Genomic DNA, 13,451 nt, shown 5'->3' on the forward strand with positions numbered 1-13,451 from the left:
CTAAGAAAACACATATGTATTAAAAAATTTTAAAAGCCATCCTACCGAATCTGAAAAAATATTTATTTGCATATAATAATCAGATAAATAATCAGATAATATCCAGGATAAAGCATTCACAAAGGGCAGAAACAATTCAGGGCTCCATCCAAAAATAGGTTGAGGATCATGACATAATCAGCATGCACTTCCGTGGCCAGGGCCAGCCAGTCCCCCCCCACCCCCCCAGCTATGGTCATGTCAACAAGAAAACTTTTATGAGAGATCTTGGACATTCTTTGAGAGGAGATTGTTTTTGTACGGAGAAAACGGGGTGGGTGGGACGGAAGGGCGGGAAGTGGACGTGCATCCATCTGACGGAAAGAAAAACTACAAAACTTACAGAAGTTCCAGTGATAAGGTAGGAGCTTTGCTGCAAGTTTGCGAAAGTCATTACCAATAATAGATCTAGTCTCCAAGCGATGAAAAAATGTTTTAATATTTACAAGTAAGTTTTGCATAGTATTTACCAAGATAAATATGGACATCAAAATGTCCAATATTTATAATCTGAGAATTTGCCAGTATGTTTCAAAGAGAGGTTTCTTGCTGAATTATGGGCTCGAAGCTGACATTTAGAACCCTTGCAAACACAGAAGAAAGAAAGAAAAAATTCAGATTAAGTCTGTTACTTAAAAATTGTAAAAAAGGTAAAAATTAGAATAAGTTCTGGCAAAACAATCTCTATGGTCTTTAAGTGGGCAAAAGTGTTCGATTGTACTAAATTTTTTAAATACTGTCACAAGCAGAAATGGTTGTGCAGGTTGACATCATTGGTAATTAATAATAGGTTTTAAACAAAATTACTGTTTGAAATATTTTCTTATGGTTTGTAATATTTCTATAAATTTAAAACCCTTTTAATTTCTGTAGTTGTATTTTTAAGAAATTGCTTCATATTATTTGAATCAATCTGCTGAGAATCCATGTATATATGGATGAACTAATACCTTCCTTGTAATAGGTAAATTTTCTACTTAATTTTTTATGCATTATGCATTTTTGAGAAATAAATTTTTGAACTATGAACACAACACTGAAATAAAAATGGGGAGAGGAGATGAATATATGCTTTTCCAAAGACATGGATGGCAAACAGGAATATGAAAAAAATGCTCATAATTAAAATAATGCAAATCAAAACAAAACTGAAATATCACCTCAAGCCAGTATAAAAAAAATATAGAAAAGTCAGTATTGCTGGGGCTTTGATGAGAAAGAGACCCCATCCACATTTGGTGGGAAGGTCTTCTGGTTCAGCCTGTATTATAGAAAACAATATGAAATTTCTCCAGATATTAGGAGTAGGGCAGGGGCAAAGACATAGGACAGCAGACAGGGTGGTTTCCTTCCACATTACCATCTGGCAATTGATCCTGAGCACCCCATATAGTTCTCCCAAGCCCTGCCAAAAGTGATCGCTGAGCACAAAGTCAGGAGTTAGCCCTGAGCACTACCATGCATGTCTCCAAACAAGAAATAGAAATAGAGCTCCCATACCACCAAAGGATACTTCTTCTTGGCAAGTATCCCCCAAACTAAAACATTAACTTGAAAGGATATGTTCTCACCTCATCATAGCACAAAGTACAAGAACCAAGATATGGAAACAACAAAAGTGCCCAATTGAATGGATCAAGAAGTTGCGTTATATATACATAATGAAATATTATGCGACTCTAAGAAAGGACGAAATCATGCAGGTTGCCCCAACCTGGATAGAACTAGAGGCCACCATGCTAAATGAAATTGGTCAGAAAGAGAAAGGGATACATATGGAATGATCTTTCTCGTATGTGGGACTGAAAGCTAGATGGCAAGGTAGTGACAGAGGGCCAAAGGCAACACAAAGAGAGAACTGACCCACACTGAGGTTGTGGTAGTGGAGGGGGTGGAGATGAGGGAGTGGGGAGAGGCAGTGTTGAGAAGGAGAGGTCCTTTTCAGCAAGGCAGTTATAGAGACAGGTACACAAGACCTCTGTTACAACCTTGACTGAAACCTGGGTACCGAAGACCAACCCCATTGAATGATTTTAAAGGGATTAAAGCTGATTTTATCTTGGATTCTAACTGAAAGGTATTATCCATCTATGGGGATAAAATTTGCTTTTTTACATAGAATTTGTTTTTTTACGTACAAGCATGTTTTTTTTCTTTATAATTATGATAACAAATGAAGCTTGTTTTTAGTAAACACTTTAGTTATTTTGCATAGGTGCAGTAAAGTACAGCAGTAGTAATATATAACTTTAGACGTCATTGAATTAGAGCACGGCAGCTTTTCCCAGGAAGGATTTGATCATATTTTTCAACTCTAGAACTCAGGCCAGTCAATTTTAGTTCACTTCACCCCGGAGAGTTCTTCTAGGTGTTGAAGGAGGCAGGGAGTGCTGGGGATTGAACCCAGTTCAGCTGTCTGCAAGAAACAGCTGTAATATTTCTCTGGCTTGAGTTTTCTTGAGTTTTCGTCTTGAGAAGTCTTGTCTCACAAAAAGGTTCAACATATGTTAGCACAAACAATACTTCTTTACCAATTTATTAGTTTTTTCAATGTAATGACAAGGTTTAAGATCTGGCAGCAAGACAAGCTATTTGTTTTAATGATAACAATTTTTTTATATATATAACATTTTTATTTACGAGAGACTGAGTTACAATTTAGTTGGAAAAGCTAAGTACTCAGTTTTTTTAGTAAACACCGAAAGGGATATATTTTATTATTTATTTATTTATTTGCGCCTCCCGCCTGCCCTGGGATATATTTTAATCACTTGTGTTTTGTAATGTTGCTCTTTTATTTTTCCTTGAGTATTAAGGCAGATTGATAAGTAAGTAAATAAGAGATCGGTCCCTGGGTTGGATACATTTTAGGGATGGTAGGGTCAGAAAAGCCTCCAAGGATTTTAATAGTAATACTTGGTATATATTTGTTGACAAAGATTTCCCTTTATTAACCATTTTACTTAAACTATGTTATAGATTTGTAATAATCCTCTAAGCTTTTACTACAGTATAGGGCTATGATTTCAGGTTGCTATGGTGGTGTCTGAAATTGTCCACCAACTATCAGTAAGTAGCTCTAGAAATTTGAGTAACCAAAAGGTTCCAAGACCAAATATTCCTAGATATTTTAACATTTGGTTTACTCATTTACCTCCTATTACGACTTGAAAATTATTAGTATAAACTGCGTTTTACCTCCATCACTGTATCACTGTCATCCTGTTGTTTATCGATTTCCTCAAGCAGGCACCAGTAACGTCTCCATTCATCCTAGCCCTGAGATTTTAGCAAGTGCCACATTGGAGGCTCTTTTAGGGTCAGGGGAATGAAACCCATCATTGTTACTGGGTTTTGGCATATCGAATACGCCACAGGGAGCTTGCCAGTCTCTGCCATGCGGGCAGGATACTCTCAGTAGCCTACCGGGTTCTCCAAGAGCGAGAACTAGACAATAAGAGGTCCATATTAGTCAAAAAAATCTTGCGAGATAAAATCATTGCCTTTCTGTTTAGAATTCATGACTCTAGAGAAACCTGTGTATTTTTAAACTAAACCATTAACTTTTTCAAACCAGTTTTTATTTGCTACAATTATCTTAGTACATAACTATTTCTGGGCCAGATGTTTTAATAAATCCATGCAGAAACAAAATAACCATATACATATAGACACAGAAATCTTAACTTTCTCTAAAACTTTACACATAGCATAAGGGAACATTTGAACTTTTCATGTTTATAAAAGCACACCAAAAATAACTTTTACAATCTTTTACAAACATGTATATAGACTTTTATAATCTTGGATTACATTTTGATAGTGTCATTGCCTTTGCTTAGTGTTGCTGAAACTATACCTCTATTCATAAAACAGAGTGACTGCATTTCCCTTCCTCCTTCCCTCTCTCCCTCCCTCCCTTCTTTCCTTCCTTCCTTCCTTCTTTCCTTCCTTCCTTCCTTCTTTCCTATTTTGGTTTTGGAGGCACATCTGGTGATGGTCAGGATTTACTCTGGGCATTTTGCTCAAGGGTCACTCAGGGTGTTTTGCAGTAGCTTGAGGTTTCAGTCCATCAGGTGAGAGTCAATGGGGATAGTTTGGCATAAGGTAGGCATGGTCTGATCTACCTTTTACATTACAGTTGGGTACCTCATAATGGGAACAAGGGACGTGCTCCTTTAAGAAATGATTAAGGTCTATTGGTACAAGGGGATGACTAGATAACCCCAATGAACTTTCTCCTTTGAAGCTACTGTTAATCTGTTGCAAATTATACTCAACTTATCAGTAGCAGAATACAGGGATGTTGGTGCTGGGAAAATCCTACACCAAATAAGGCACTGAACCCTATGAAACTCCAGGTTTATTCCCAGTCCCAGTACTTATGATCCAAGCATTTATCACCTCAACTTCCCTCACATAAAATGTGAGCTCCAGAGAGCAGGGATCTATGTCTCTTGTGTCAGCAGTATTATTCTCAGCAGTTAGAATCATGCTTAGCGTCAAGCACACCCCATATCTTTTTGTGAAGTAAATATCTGAAAGTTATTGCAGGCGCTTTCCTGAACCTCAGAAAATAAAGAATTGGCACTGGATGATTACTGATAGCCTTTCTAGGTTTGTCTTCCTGTGACCCTATTCAAAATCACGATACATTATTACTAAAGGCTTTGCAGATTGGAGAAAGGTGCATGGGAAGGGGGTACTTCTGGGGAGAAAGAAAGGGATTGGGAGGGGAAAACCAAAGTTGAGAAGAAATGTACATATTACCACTAAGGCTGGGATTAGTGTTTAGGATTAATTCCAATGCCAGCGTTTCACTAGTCTGAGAGTACAGGATACTAAGAATCCATTGCAGTTATCATATATATATCTTTACCTTATTTGAATCAATAAAGTATTCGTATGTACCACATGTTCTCATATACCCAAATATCCATCTTAAGGAAAAAGTTTCTCCAGATCACTGGAAGAGGAATATAGCTTTTTGCATCTAGTTCTGCTCCTCATACAACTATTCTTGCAGACTGAGGTTGGTCACAGGGATTGTCTGCCATGTCCTATGATAGCTGCACTGTTTAGGACACGGCCAGGAATCCATGAAGACTAGGACGTGAACCACAGAAATAACCATCACAGCAAGAACATTTTAGAAAGATCCTTTTATTCCCCAGAGATCAGTATACTCAGAAACAAGACTATGAGGCTCTGCTGTGAAATCCTTAGGGAACTTACAGGGCTCCTTTCCCTACTGTCTTACTGGGTGATTCTCTTCTAGACTCAGAGCCCTTTTTCTCCTCCCATCTGAGACTTTAGTGCCTCTTAAGAAAGCCATTGACTTGTCCAAAAAGCAGCCAGAGAATATCCAGAGAAAGCCAAAATGGACGAGGAGAGGGAGGATTTAATAGGTATTCTGGAGCCTGCCAACGTGAGAGCCCCGGGTTCTCTCCATGCTGTTGGGCATGAATCTCTTCTTGCCAGGTGCTCCAACCCCAACTGCAGTTTGAGGGAACGTGTGAAACCTGTTGAGGTCCTGCGTGTACGTGCCCAGCACACAGGTGCTCAGATTACTGCACCGCTTCCCTCTGGAGGCGTCCAGGCTGCAAGGGAAAGAAAGATACCAAATGATTGCATGCGGATCACCAGATCTGCCACCATGTATTTTCATGCAGTTGGTTGGGCCAGGGAGGGGCACATGGTGCAGGGTTGGCAGGGGCAGGCAGGTGGGCCCCTCCCACATCCTGCATTAGGAGAGCGAGGGGCAGGCTGAACCGAGACAGGCAAGAGCAAGAACTCCAATGAGGCAGGGGAATTGAAGCTGTTCCTTAAGCTGTTCAGTCTTCATGCTTTGGAGAGAAGATCTCCAGATGCAGTTGCCTCTGCCCAGTGCCTCTGCCCAATCTAGTGTGTGCTCTAACCTCGGATGCACAGGGAGGAGGAACTGGGAGATGTTCATCTTGCACCTGTGACTACATTCACTGCACACGCACAGATCCTTCATCCTCGAAAGGTATCAGAGTGTGATTGCTCTACCTGACCACCCTCTGCAAGTCTATAGCTTCCCTTGCAAATATAAAATGATGGTACCTAATAGGAGGTACCATACAATCTACACTTCTACAATCTCTTGCTGTTTGTGGGGCCCATCAGGTAGCTTGATTCTTTCCCGAATTAACTCTTCTATTGCTGGAAGGTCTACCGCCTCAGAACTCCTGCCCATTTTCCAGAGTGGCAATTTCATACCTTACATAAATGCTTTCAGAAATGGATCTTTTTTTCACATGGATTAAATATAATCTCACCACATGAACTCATCACCAGTAAAACCTGTAAGTACCTGAGCCCTAGGGTAGGGTTAATATGAAAAGCCTGTGTTTCTCCTACCTCTTATGATAAAACTTTCTACAGTCCCAAGAGGAAGAACAAGGAGACATTCTGTGCTGGAAAGGTTTGGAGCCGAGACTGGAGAGATAGTATACTGGGTAGGGTGCTTAATCTTGCACATAGTCTATCTGGGTTCAGTCCCTTCCCCCTACCCTCATATTCTGGCAGGGGTCCTCTAAGCCCTGCAAGGAGTGATCCCTGAGCACAGAGCCAAGAGTAAGCCCTAAGCACCACCAGGTGTTGTCCAACAATTCTTCTCAAAGGTTTGGAATCTCACCGAGTGACTTCTTTCTTCTGTGGCAGCCCAGTGGCCTTCATCTTCAGAGCATATACTTTCATTACTACATCAGCAAGTTGAAGTCGTGATTCCTCTTTAGGGGAGTGATCAGGGTAGTGGCGACTCTCCATGTCAGTGCTGCAGAAGAAATTCAGTCAGTGCTCAGACACTCTGTATACCTGCTCCCCAGGACTAATGGACCGCTGTCTGGGTTCTTGGGGTTTCTTAGGAGCATAAGCCATGCCAACTCCTACTGGAAAATGCAAGAGATCACTTCTCCCCTGATTCATTGGGAACAAGGTGTGATCTCAAAGCAGTGATGTAAAGGATGTAGATCTTTTAGGTTGAAAGAATACAGACTTAAAAATTGGTCAGTGTGGCTTTGATTGCATTTGAAATTAAAATTAAAAAATTCAGTGATGAATAATAAAATAGATTTCAGTTTAATTAACATGATCTGTAAGAGAGAAATAGATGAACAGGTCACATATCAAAAAGAGCGACCACAAATATATTTGCAACATAGGAGGCCAATTAGTATGCAACTCATTTCTCACATCATGAATAATTAGATAAAAAGGCTTGCCATAGGTAGGAGAGTTTGGTTTAAAAAAAAGGCATTCCAGTGAGTCTCACTGGTTTTCCAGCAAAGAGTGTTGTATGGCATTACTAGCTCTCAGTTCGGAGCTAACATCTCTCTATCTGAAAAGCTCCCGTGTCCCCCAATTTCCTGCCCTCATCTCATTGTTAGCACATCACAATTCCCAGCAGATAATTGTTTGGTGGGAAGCGAGTGGGTTCTCTTTCTTACCTGATAGGTAAAGCCTGAAGGATCCCCACCTGAGTCAGGGCCAGAATGCTGAGAGCCAGAAAGGGGGTGATCTTCCAGAATCCCATGGCACCTCACTGTAAGGGAAGAATAAAGTCACCACCTGCACTATTTGAATCCTAACTACGCCCAGATCTTGGCTCTGCCTTCAGTTCCATTATTCCCAGAGAATCAATCTCCCATGGTTATCTCACTGGCAGGAATCAGATCTAGGAATGCACCACTTGCACAGTGCTACTCATGCAAGTGCGTAGTCTGCAGACTTGAACCTGAAAACCACTCGGAACATGCAGTTGGAGTGTATATTGACCAAGGAACTAAGGAATCCCAAATGTGGAAAAAGCGGACATACAGTTAGAGATGGGGAAACTGGGCATCCCTCAGCACTAGGGGACTGGAGCAGGAGTCCCCAGGCTGAGACTGTCCAGTGTCTACTACAGGCACCTGAATGGAATCAGACTAGCAGAAATGAATGAGTAGACCCAGACAGAAGTTACCAGAGACTCTGACACTGGCAAAGTGAATACCTGGAAAGAGTTTAAAGGGAAGAGAGAAATACATAAGAGAATCACACACCTAACCCCCAAACCTGTGACGCACCTGGCAGCCAGTGATTGGGAGCAGAGGCACAGTCAAAGTGGCAGCTCAGGTGACAGGAAGCAGCTGCAGCTGGAAGCCTGACGATGCCTCTGATGTCTCCCAGCACCAGGCAGCAGTTTTTATTCCTGCCTCCGTTGGGGCTGAGGTTGTCCATGAGCTCTGGGCAGCCAATGAGGGTTAAGGTTCTGCTCCTCCACAAGCTGAATCACCCACTTATGTCCACAAGTGGAGCATTCAGTGGGACCATCCCTCATGTTTGCATTGAGGTCATTGACAGGAGGTAGACAGTACAAACCAAGAAAAAGAAGCTGAAAGTGGACAGAAACTTGAATATAGTTTGTTCTTCTAGAGAATCTCAACAGTTCTCTTTGGAGAACTTTGAGTGGGTACCCCACTCCATTCCCCAGAAGTTCTGCCTTGAAAAGTAGACTCTAGATTGCAGACTCAGAAACTCTTGCTACCCATGTCTAAACTGAAATGTGCATTCTCCTGATGTTTGGAAGGTTAATGCAGGTTGGGGTGATCTGGAAATCTACAGAGTGACAATTTCATGCCGCTGGCGAGCTGGTGGCAAGCAGGAGCTGAAGGAAAGAACTCAATCCAGTTCTCCAGCTCCAGGGGTTAGGATTATGGACACATGAGAACTCATGTCTTTGCATTTGGAACCATGTCCGTTCATGTTCCTTGAAGGAATATTGTCAATAGTTGCTGTGTGCCTGTTTACTAACTAAATGAGCTCCTTGGCCTACACAGGGGATTCCAGAGAATTGTGTGTTCATAGTGTTTTGGTTCCCCATCTTAGTGAAACTCCCTCCTTGGGCTGGGTCATTTGAAACTTGGTAGTAAGAAGGATCTTGATGGCTTGCTGAGCCCCAGCAGGGAGGTTAAAGCGCTGATCCTCCCAAGCCTCCAGGAATACCTTTAACCCTCCCCCTCTACTCCTCCATCCATCACCTCTTGTTAACTGCCTACTCTAGCCATTTACCCAGCTGCCTTTTGCTTCCGGCTACTGTTTACTAAGATGTCCTGGTACCATGTGATTCCAGTAACACCCACGTCCCCCACTTGATATCTCACTGGACAGCATGGCTGGTTGAAGGTACTGAGACAGAAGTAGTTGAGTGTCAGAAAAACCTTATTAAGGTTCCTGCTCCTTCTTAACTCCCGGGACTCTCTGCTGAGAAGGAATGAAAGCTCAGAACTGGGGACCAGGTTGTGGGATGGTTTTCTCAGAAAGAGCAATGTGGTGAAAAAAAAGAAAAGAGTGAATTGGTGGGGCGGTGTACATGAGACACAAAGCAGTGAAAGGTGGGCAGAGACAAGACCAAGGGAGTCAGAAGGGTGAACCAGACTCAGTCTCTTCTGTAGCCTAGAGGCCAGCCCACTGCTGCTCAGACCCTGTTTGGGGGTTTGGCAGTTTGGGTTGCTGAGCCGTGGCCCCAGCTTGAATTCCACCTGGAGTTGCAGGCGGTTTGGCCATCGATCAGCCTTGACATGCTGCACGACCGTATCACGGCACTAGGCCAGGGCATAAGAGCAATTTTTTTCCTTTTTTTTTTTTCCTTTTTGGGTCACACCTGGCGATACACAGGGGTTACTCCTGGCTCTACACTCAGGAGTTAGCCCAGGCGGTGCTCGGGGGACCATATGGGATGCTCGAAATTGAACCCTGGTTGGCCACATGCAAGGCAAACAGTCTACCCGTTATGCTATTGCTCCAGCCATGAGGGGCTCTGCCCTTTTGAGCCTCTGTGGGTCTTTGCTCTCAAGTGCTGAGTGCTTTTGTGGAAGTGACTTCATTTAAAAAGCCTAAACTTTTGGCCATTGGACAGTCAGGTTTGGGCCTGCAGTGACGAGACATGTTGGGCCTCATGGGATAGGGGTGGAGCCGGTCCTGTCCTCCCACCCCAATGAGACCCCAAGTCATCGCCCACGAATGACCTTTCTGGCTCCTGATCAAGCTGCTTAACTAAGGCCATGATCCCAGAGGCTCAGGAGCAAATCTCGGAACCCAGCAGGTTTTGGCAGAAATCCCTCCAGATTTAAGTGATAAAACTTCGGAATTCCAAAATCATGCGGCCACTACTGCAGCCATGTGACACCATATGTTATTCATAATCAGCAATGGAAAACAAATTGTCTATTGTTGCCTTTTCAGCAGATCAGAGTGTTGGGATAAAATCTCAAATAATAATGGTGGGTCTGATGTCAAAATATTGAATGTGATCAAAGTAAAGAGAGAGTAATGTGGAAATCATCTGCCCCACAGGTAGGGGGAGGGTGTGGGATGGGGTTTACTGGGGTTGTTGGGGGTGGAGAATGGGCACTGGTGTTTCATTGTATGACCGAGACTTAGACCCAAAAGCTTTGTAACTGCTTTCACGGTGATTCAATAAATAAAATTATAAAAAATGAAAAAAAAAGCCTGAACTTTTAAAATGTCTCTCTGGAATCATTTGTAAGTGTGTCTGTAGACTTACTTAGGAGACTTCCATGTCTTTCAGCAGTAATAATAGTTAATAAATTATTTTAAGAGCAGTTGACATGCCATGTCCTTTGTGGGTTCAAATCTAGCCTCCGGGCTGGGCAGGCAATGCAGGATGCAGGACACTTGTCTTGTATGCTGCCGACCTGGGTTGAATCCCTGGCACCCACGTGGTTCCGCCAAATCCTGCCAAGATTCAGGAGTAAGGAGTGAGCCCTGAGTACCTCTGGGTATAACCCCTAGACCAAAATAAAAAATAAAGACTCACCTCCTGGCTTCCACCTGAAGCTTCAGACTTCCACATTCATTTCTCACTCTGCAGTCACTGAGGGATGAAGATCCTAGGGGACTGCAAAGTGGGCTAGGTGTTAGGGTCTCTACCCAGAGGGTGCTGAGGTGGTGTTTAATAGTTGTCATTTTAATTTCACTTTTATGACAATCATTATTCTTGCCATCATTATTAATGACATGATTTGGGGGGAGTAAGTGCACATTGTCACAATATAAACAAACTACTCAAGTAGCCCTGATGGGGAGATGACAAACTCTAAGGAGAGAAGTTTGCTTCCAAGTGGAGAGTACCTTGCAACTGTCCCTTCAGAGAGTAACAGGGAACCCCCTACCAACTAATAGCTAAAGGTTTCAGTACCCCCAGTATGCGTTCAGAAAGTGTTTCAACCCTTGCCCAATTTGGTACCCAAATTTGTGCAATATCTCAAGGTTTAAAATCAGGATCATGGGGCTAGAGTGATAGCACAGCGGGTAGGGCATTTGCCTTGCACGCAGCCAACATGGCCGACCCAGGTTCGATTCCCAGCATCCCATATGGTCCCCCGAGCACTGCCAGGAGTAATTCCTGAGTGCATGAGCCAGGAGTAACCCCTGATCATCGCCGGGTGTTACCCAAAAAGCAATAAATAAATAAATAAATAAATAAAAATAAAATCAGGATCATCTACTTATATTAATTTAGGCAGGAATTCTCACACAGCAGGGTCTCTGGCCTTTTTAGCGTGCCTGCTGATTGGAGGCTTTATAAGCAAGTGGTTGCTTTCGATTCATAACGTTAGTCCCCTTACCTATTGCTTCCACCTTTCCATGAGTGAGTACTACTCCCTGTTAGTGGCCCACACCTTTCATCAGCCAGGTTCACGGCATTTTCAGTTATCCTCAGTTCTCAGAATCAGTACAACATCAACAAAAAGAACAAGAATGACTTTGTGAATGATTTAACAAAATGCATTATTTCTATTCTTTCCTCATATTTATACATTCTTTATGTCCTGTTAGGGGGGTAATATTTCAACAACAGTAACAAGTTTCACAGTGGAGACCTTACTGGGCCCACTCGAGCAAATGGATGAACAACGGGAGGACAGTGCTACAGAATAAGAACTGGCAAAATTGAAATGAAATTTTTGCTCTACCCATATTGGGATCGAGTATATAGCTATAGTGACAGTCAGTCTTTGAAAAGTGCTGTGAACATAAATTTTAAGGTAAAAATTTTAAAAATAGTCTTTTAGAATTCAATTCCAAGTTTTAAAAATTCTAAACAATCTCTCTATTTTAATTAATTGTAAAACCTAAGACATTTCTAGAAAGTTAGGTTACTGTTGCTTTGTTCCAAATTCTTTGGGAATAGAAATATCATATATCCAACAATACTATTTCTTGGCATTGATCTCCAAAACACAAAAACATTAATTGAGAAGGATATATGCCTGCCTGTATTCATTGCCAAGCTTAGTATAGTAGCCAAGAAACAACTGAAATGCCCTTCTACAGATAAATGGATCCAAAAGTGGCATTTTTGCACAATGGTATACTATGCACCTCTAAGAAAGAACAAAATCATGCAATTTGCGGGAACACAGAACAAGAGATATGATGCCAAGTGAAGTCAGAAAGAAAGGGTTAGATGCAGAATGTTCACTCTCATGCGTGGGACTTAAAAGTATGATATCAAGGTAGTAAGAAAGGGCCAAAGGCAGCACAACAGAAAAACTGATCTACCCAGTTGAGTTGTTGGGAGGAAGGACTAAAAGGGAGAAATGTTGGGAGTCCTTGAAAGAGAGAGATGGATACTCCAGTGATGGCTATGGTACTGGAATTAAGCACATGAGAAACCATCATTAGCGGTAGTATAAATCACAGAATCTCAGATCAATTTCTAAAACAGCTTTGAATTTTTCACCATTGACTAACACATTACTCTTGCTTTATAAATATGACTGACTATGTTCAAATAATTTTCATCTATGACTATTTGCTAAATGAGTTCATTATGAAAAAAAGTGTGAATTTTGTGCAATGTATTTTCTGTATCACTAAGATGATCATTTGAGGATTCCACCTTAATTCTACTATAATGGTATAAAACAATATTAGTACTTACATTTTGTGCCATTGTTGCATTCCAGGAATTACTTCTACTTTGGTCACAACCTATAGTATTTTTAATAAAGGTAAAGGTAAAGGCCCTCCCGTTGATCATCGATTTGCTTGAGCGGGCCCAGTAACGTCTCATTGGAGACTTTGTTGTTACTGTGTCTGGCATATGGAATACGTCACGGGGAGCTTACCAGGCTCTACCGTGCGGGCGAGATACTCTCGGTAGCTTGCCAAGCTCTCCGAGAGGGGCGGAGGAATCGAACTTGGGTCGGCCATGTTGGCTGCCTGCAAGGCAAACGCCCAACCGCTGTGCTATCGCTCCAGCCCAGTGGTATTTTTAATATTCTGCTTAATTGTTTCCTCAAATTTTTTTGAGGACTTTTACATTCATTTTGTTTTGTTTTTTTTTCTTAGCATATCTTTGATTTTGTAGTCATAACAAT

At 41.9% G+C, this 13,451-nt stretch overlaps 1 protein-coding gene across 1 annotated transcript; it reads right to left on the minus strand.

Moving 5' to 3' along the window:
- Positions 1-5,205: 5,205 nt before the first annotated feature.
- LOC130025221 (calcitonin-like) lies at positions 5,206-13,014 on the minus strand. Its single transcript, XM_056116167.1, has 6 exons — positions 11,694-13,014; positions 10,883-10,963; positions 10,610-10,800; positions 7,512-7,606; positions 6,701-6,838; positions 5,206-5,639 (listed from the first exon to the last, which is right to left on the minus strand). The coding sequence occupies exons 4-6, from the start codon at positions 7,595-7,597 to the stop codon at positions 5,441-5,443; spliced, it is 423 nt and encodes a 140-aa protein (XP_055972142.1). The 5' UTR covers positions 7,598-7,606; positions 10,610-10,800; positions 10,883-10,963; positions 11,694-13,014; the 3' UTR covers positions 5,206-5,440.
- Between the last annotated feature and the right edge of the window lie 437 nt (positions 13,015-13,451).

The sequence above is a fragment of the Sorex fumeus genome, unplaced genomic scaffold (assembly GCF_029834395.1).
Source record: "Sorex fumeus unplaced genomic scaffold, SorFum_2.1 ptg000030l, whole genome shotgun sequence".
In the NCBI taxonomy this organism is placed as follows: Eukaryota; Metazoa; Chordata; class Mammalia; order Eulipotyphla; family Soricidae; genus Sorex; species Sorex fumeus.

What these genes read in the sequence shown, in the direction of transcription:
- LOC130025221 (XM_056116167.1), bottom strand. Translation starts at nt 7,597, where the DNA reads ATGGGATTCTGGAAGATCACCCCCTTTCTGGCTCTCAGCATTCTGGCC. An exon ending in CTTCAGGCTTTACCTATCAG is followed by an intron (nt 6,839 to 7,511) that starts GTAAGAAAGAGA and finishes TTTCTTCTGCAG; the next exon opens with CACTGACATGGAGAGTCGCC. An exon ending in CAGAAGAAAGAAGTCACTCG is followed by an intron (nt 5,640 to 6,700) that starts GTGAGATTCCAA and finishes TTTCCCTTGCAG; the next exon opens with CCTGGACGCCTCCAGAGGGA.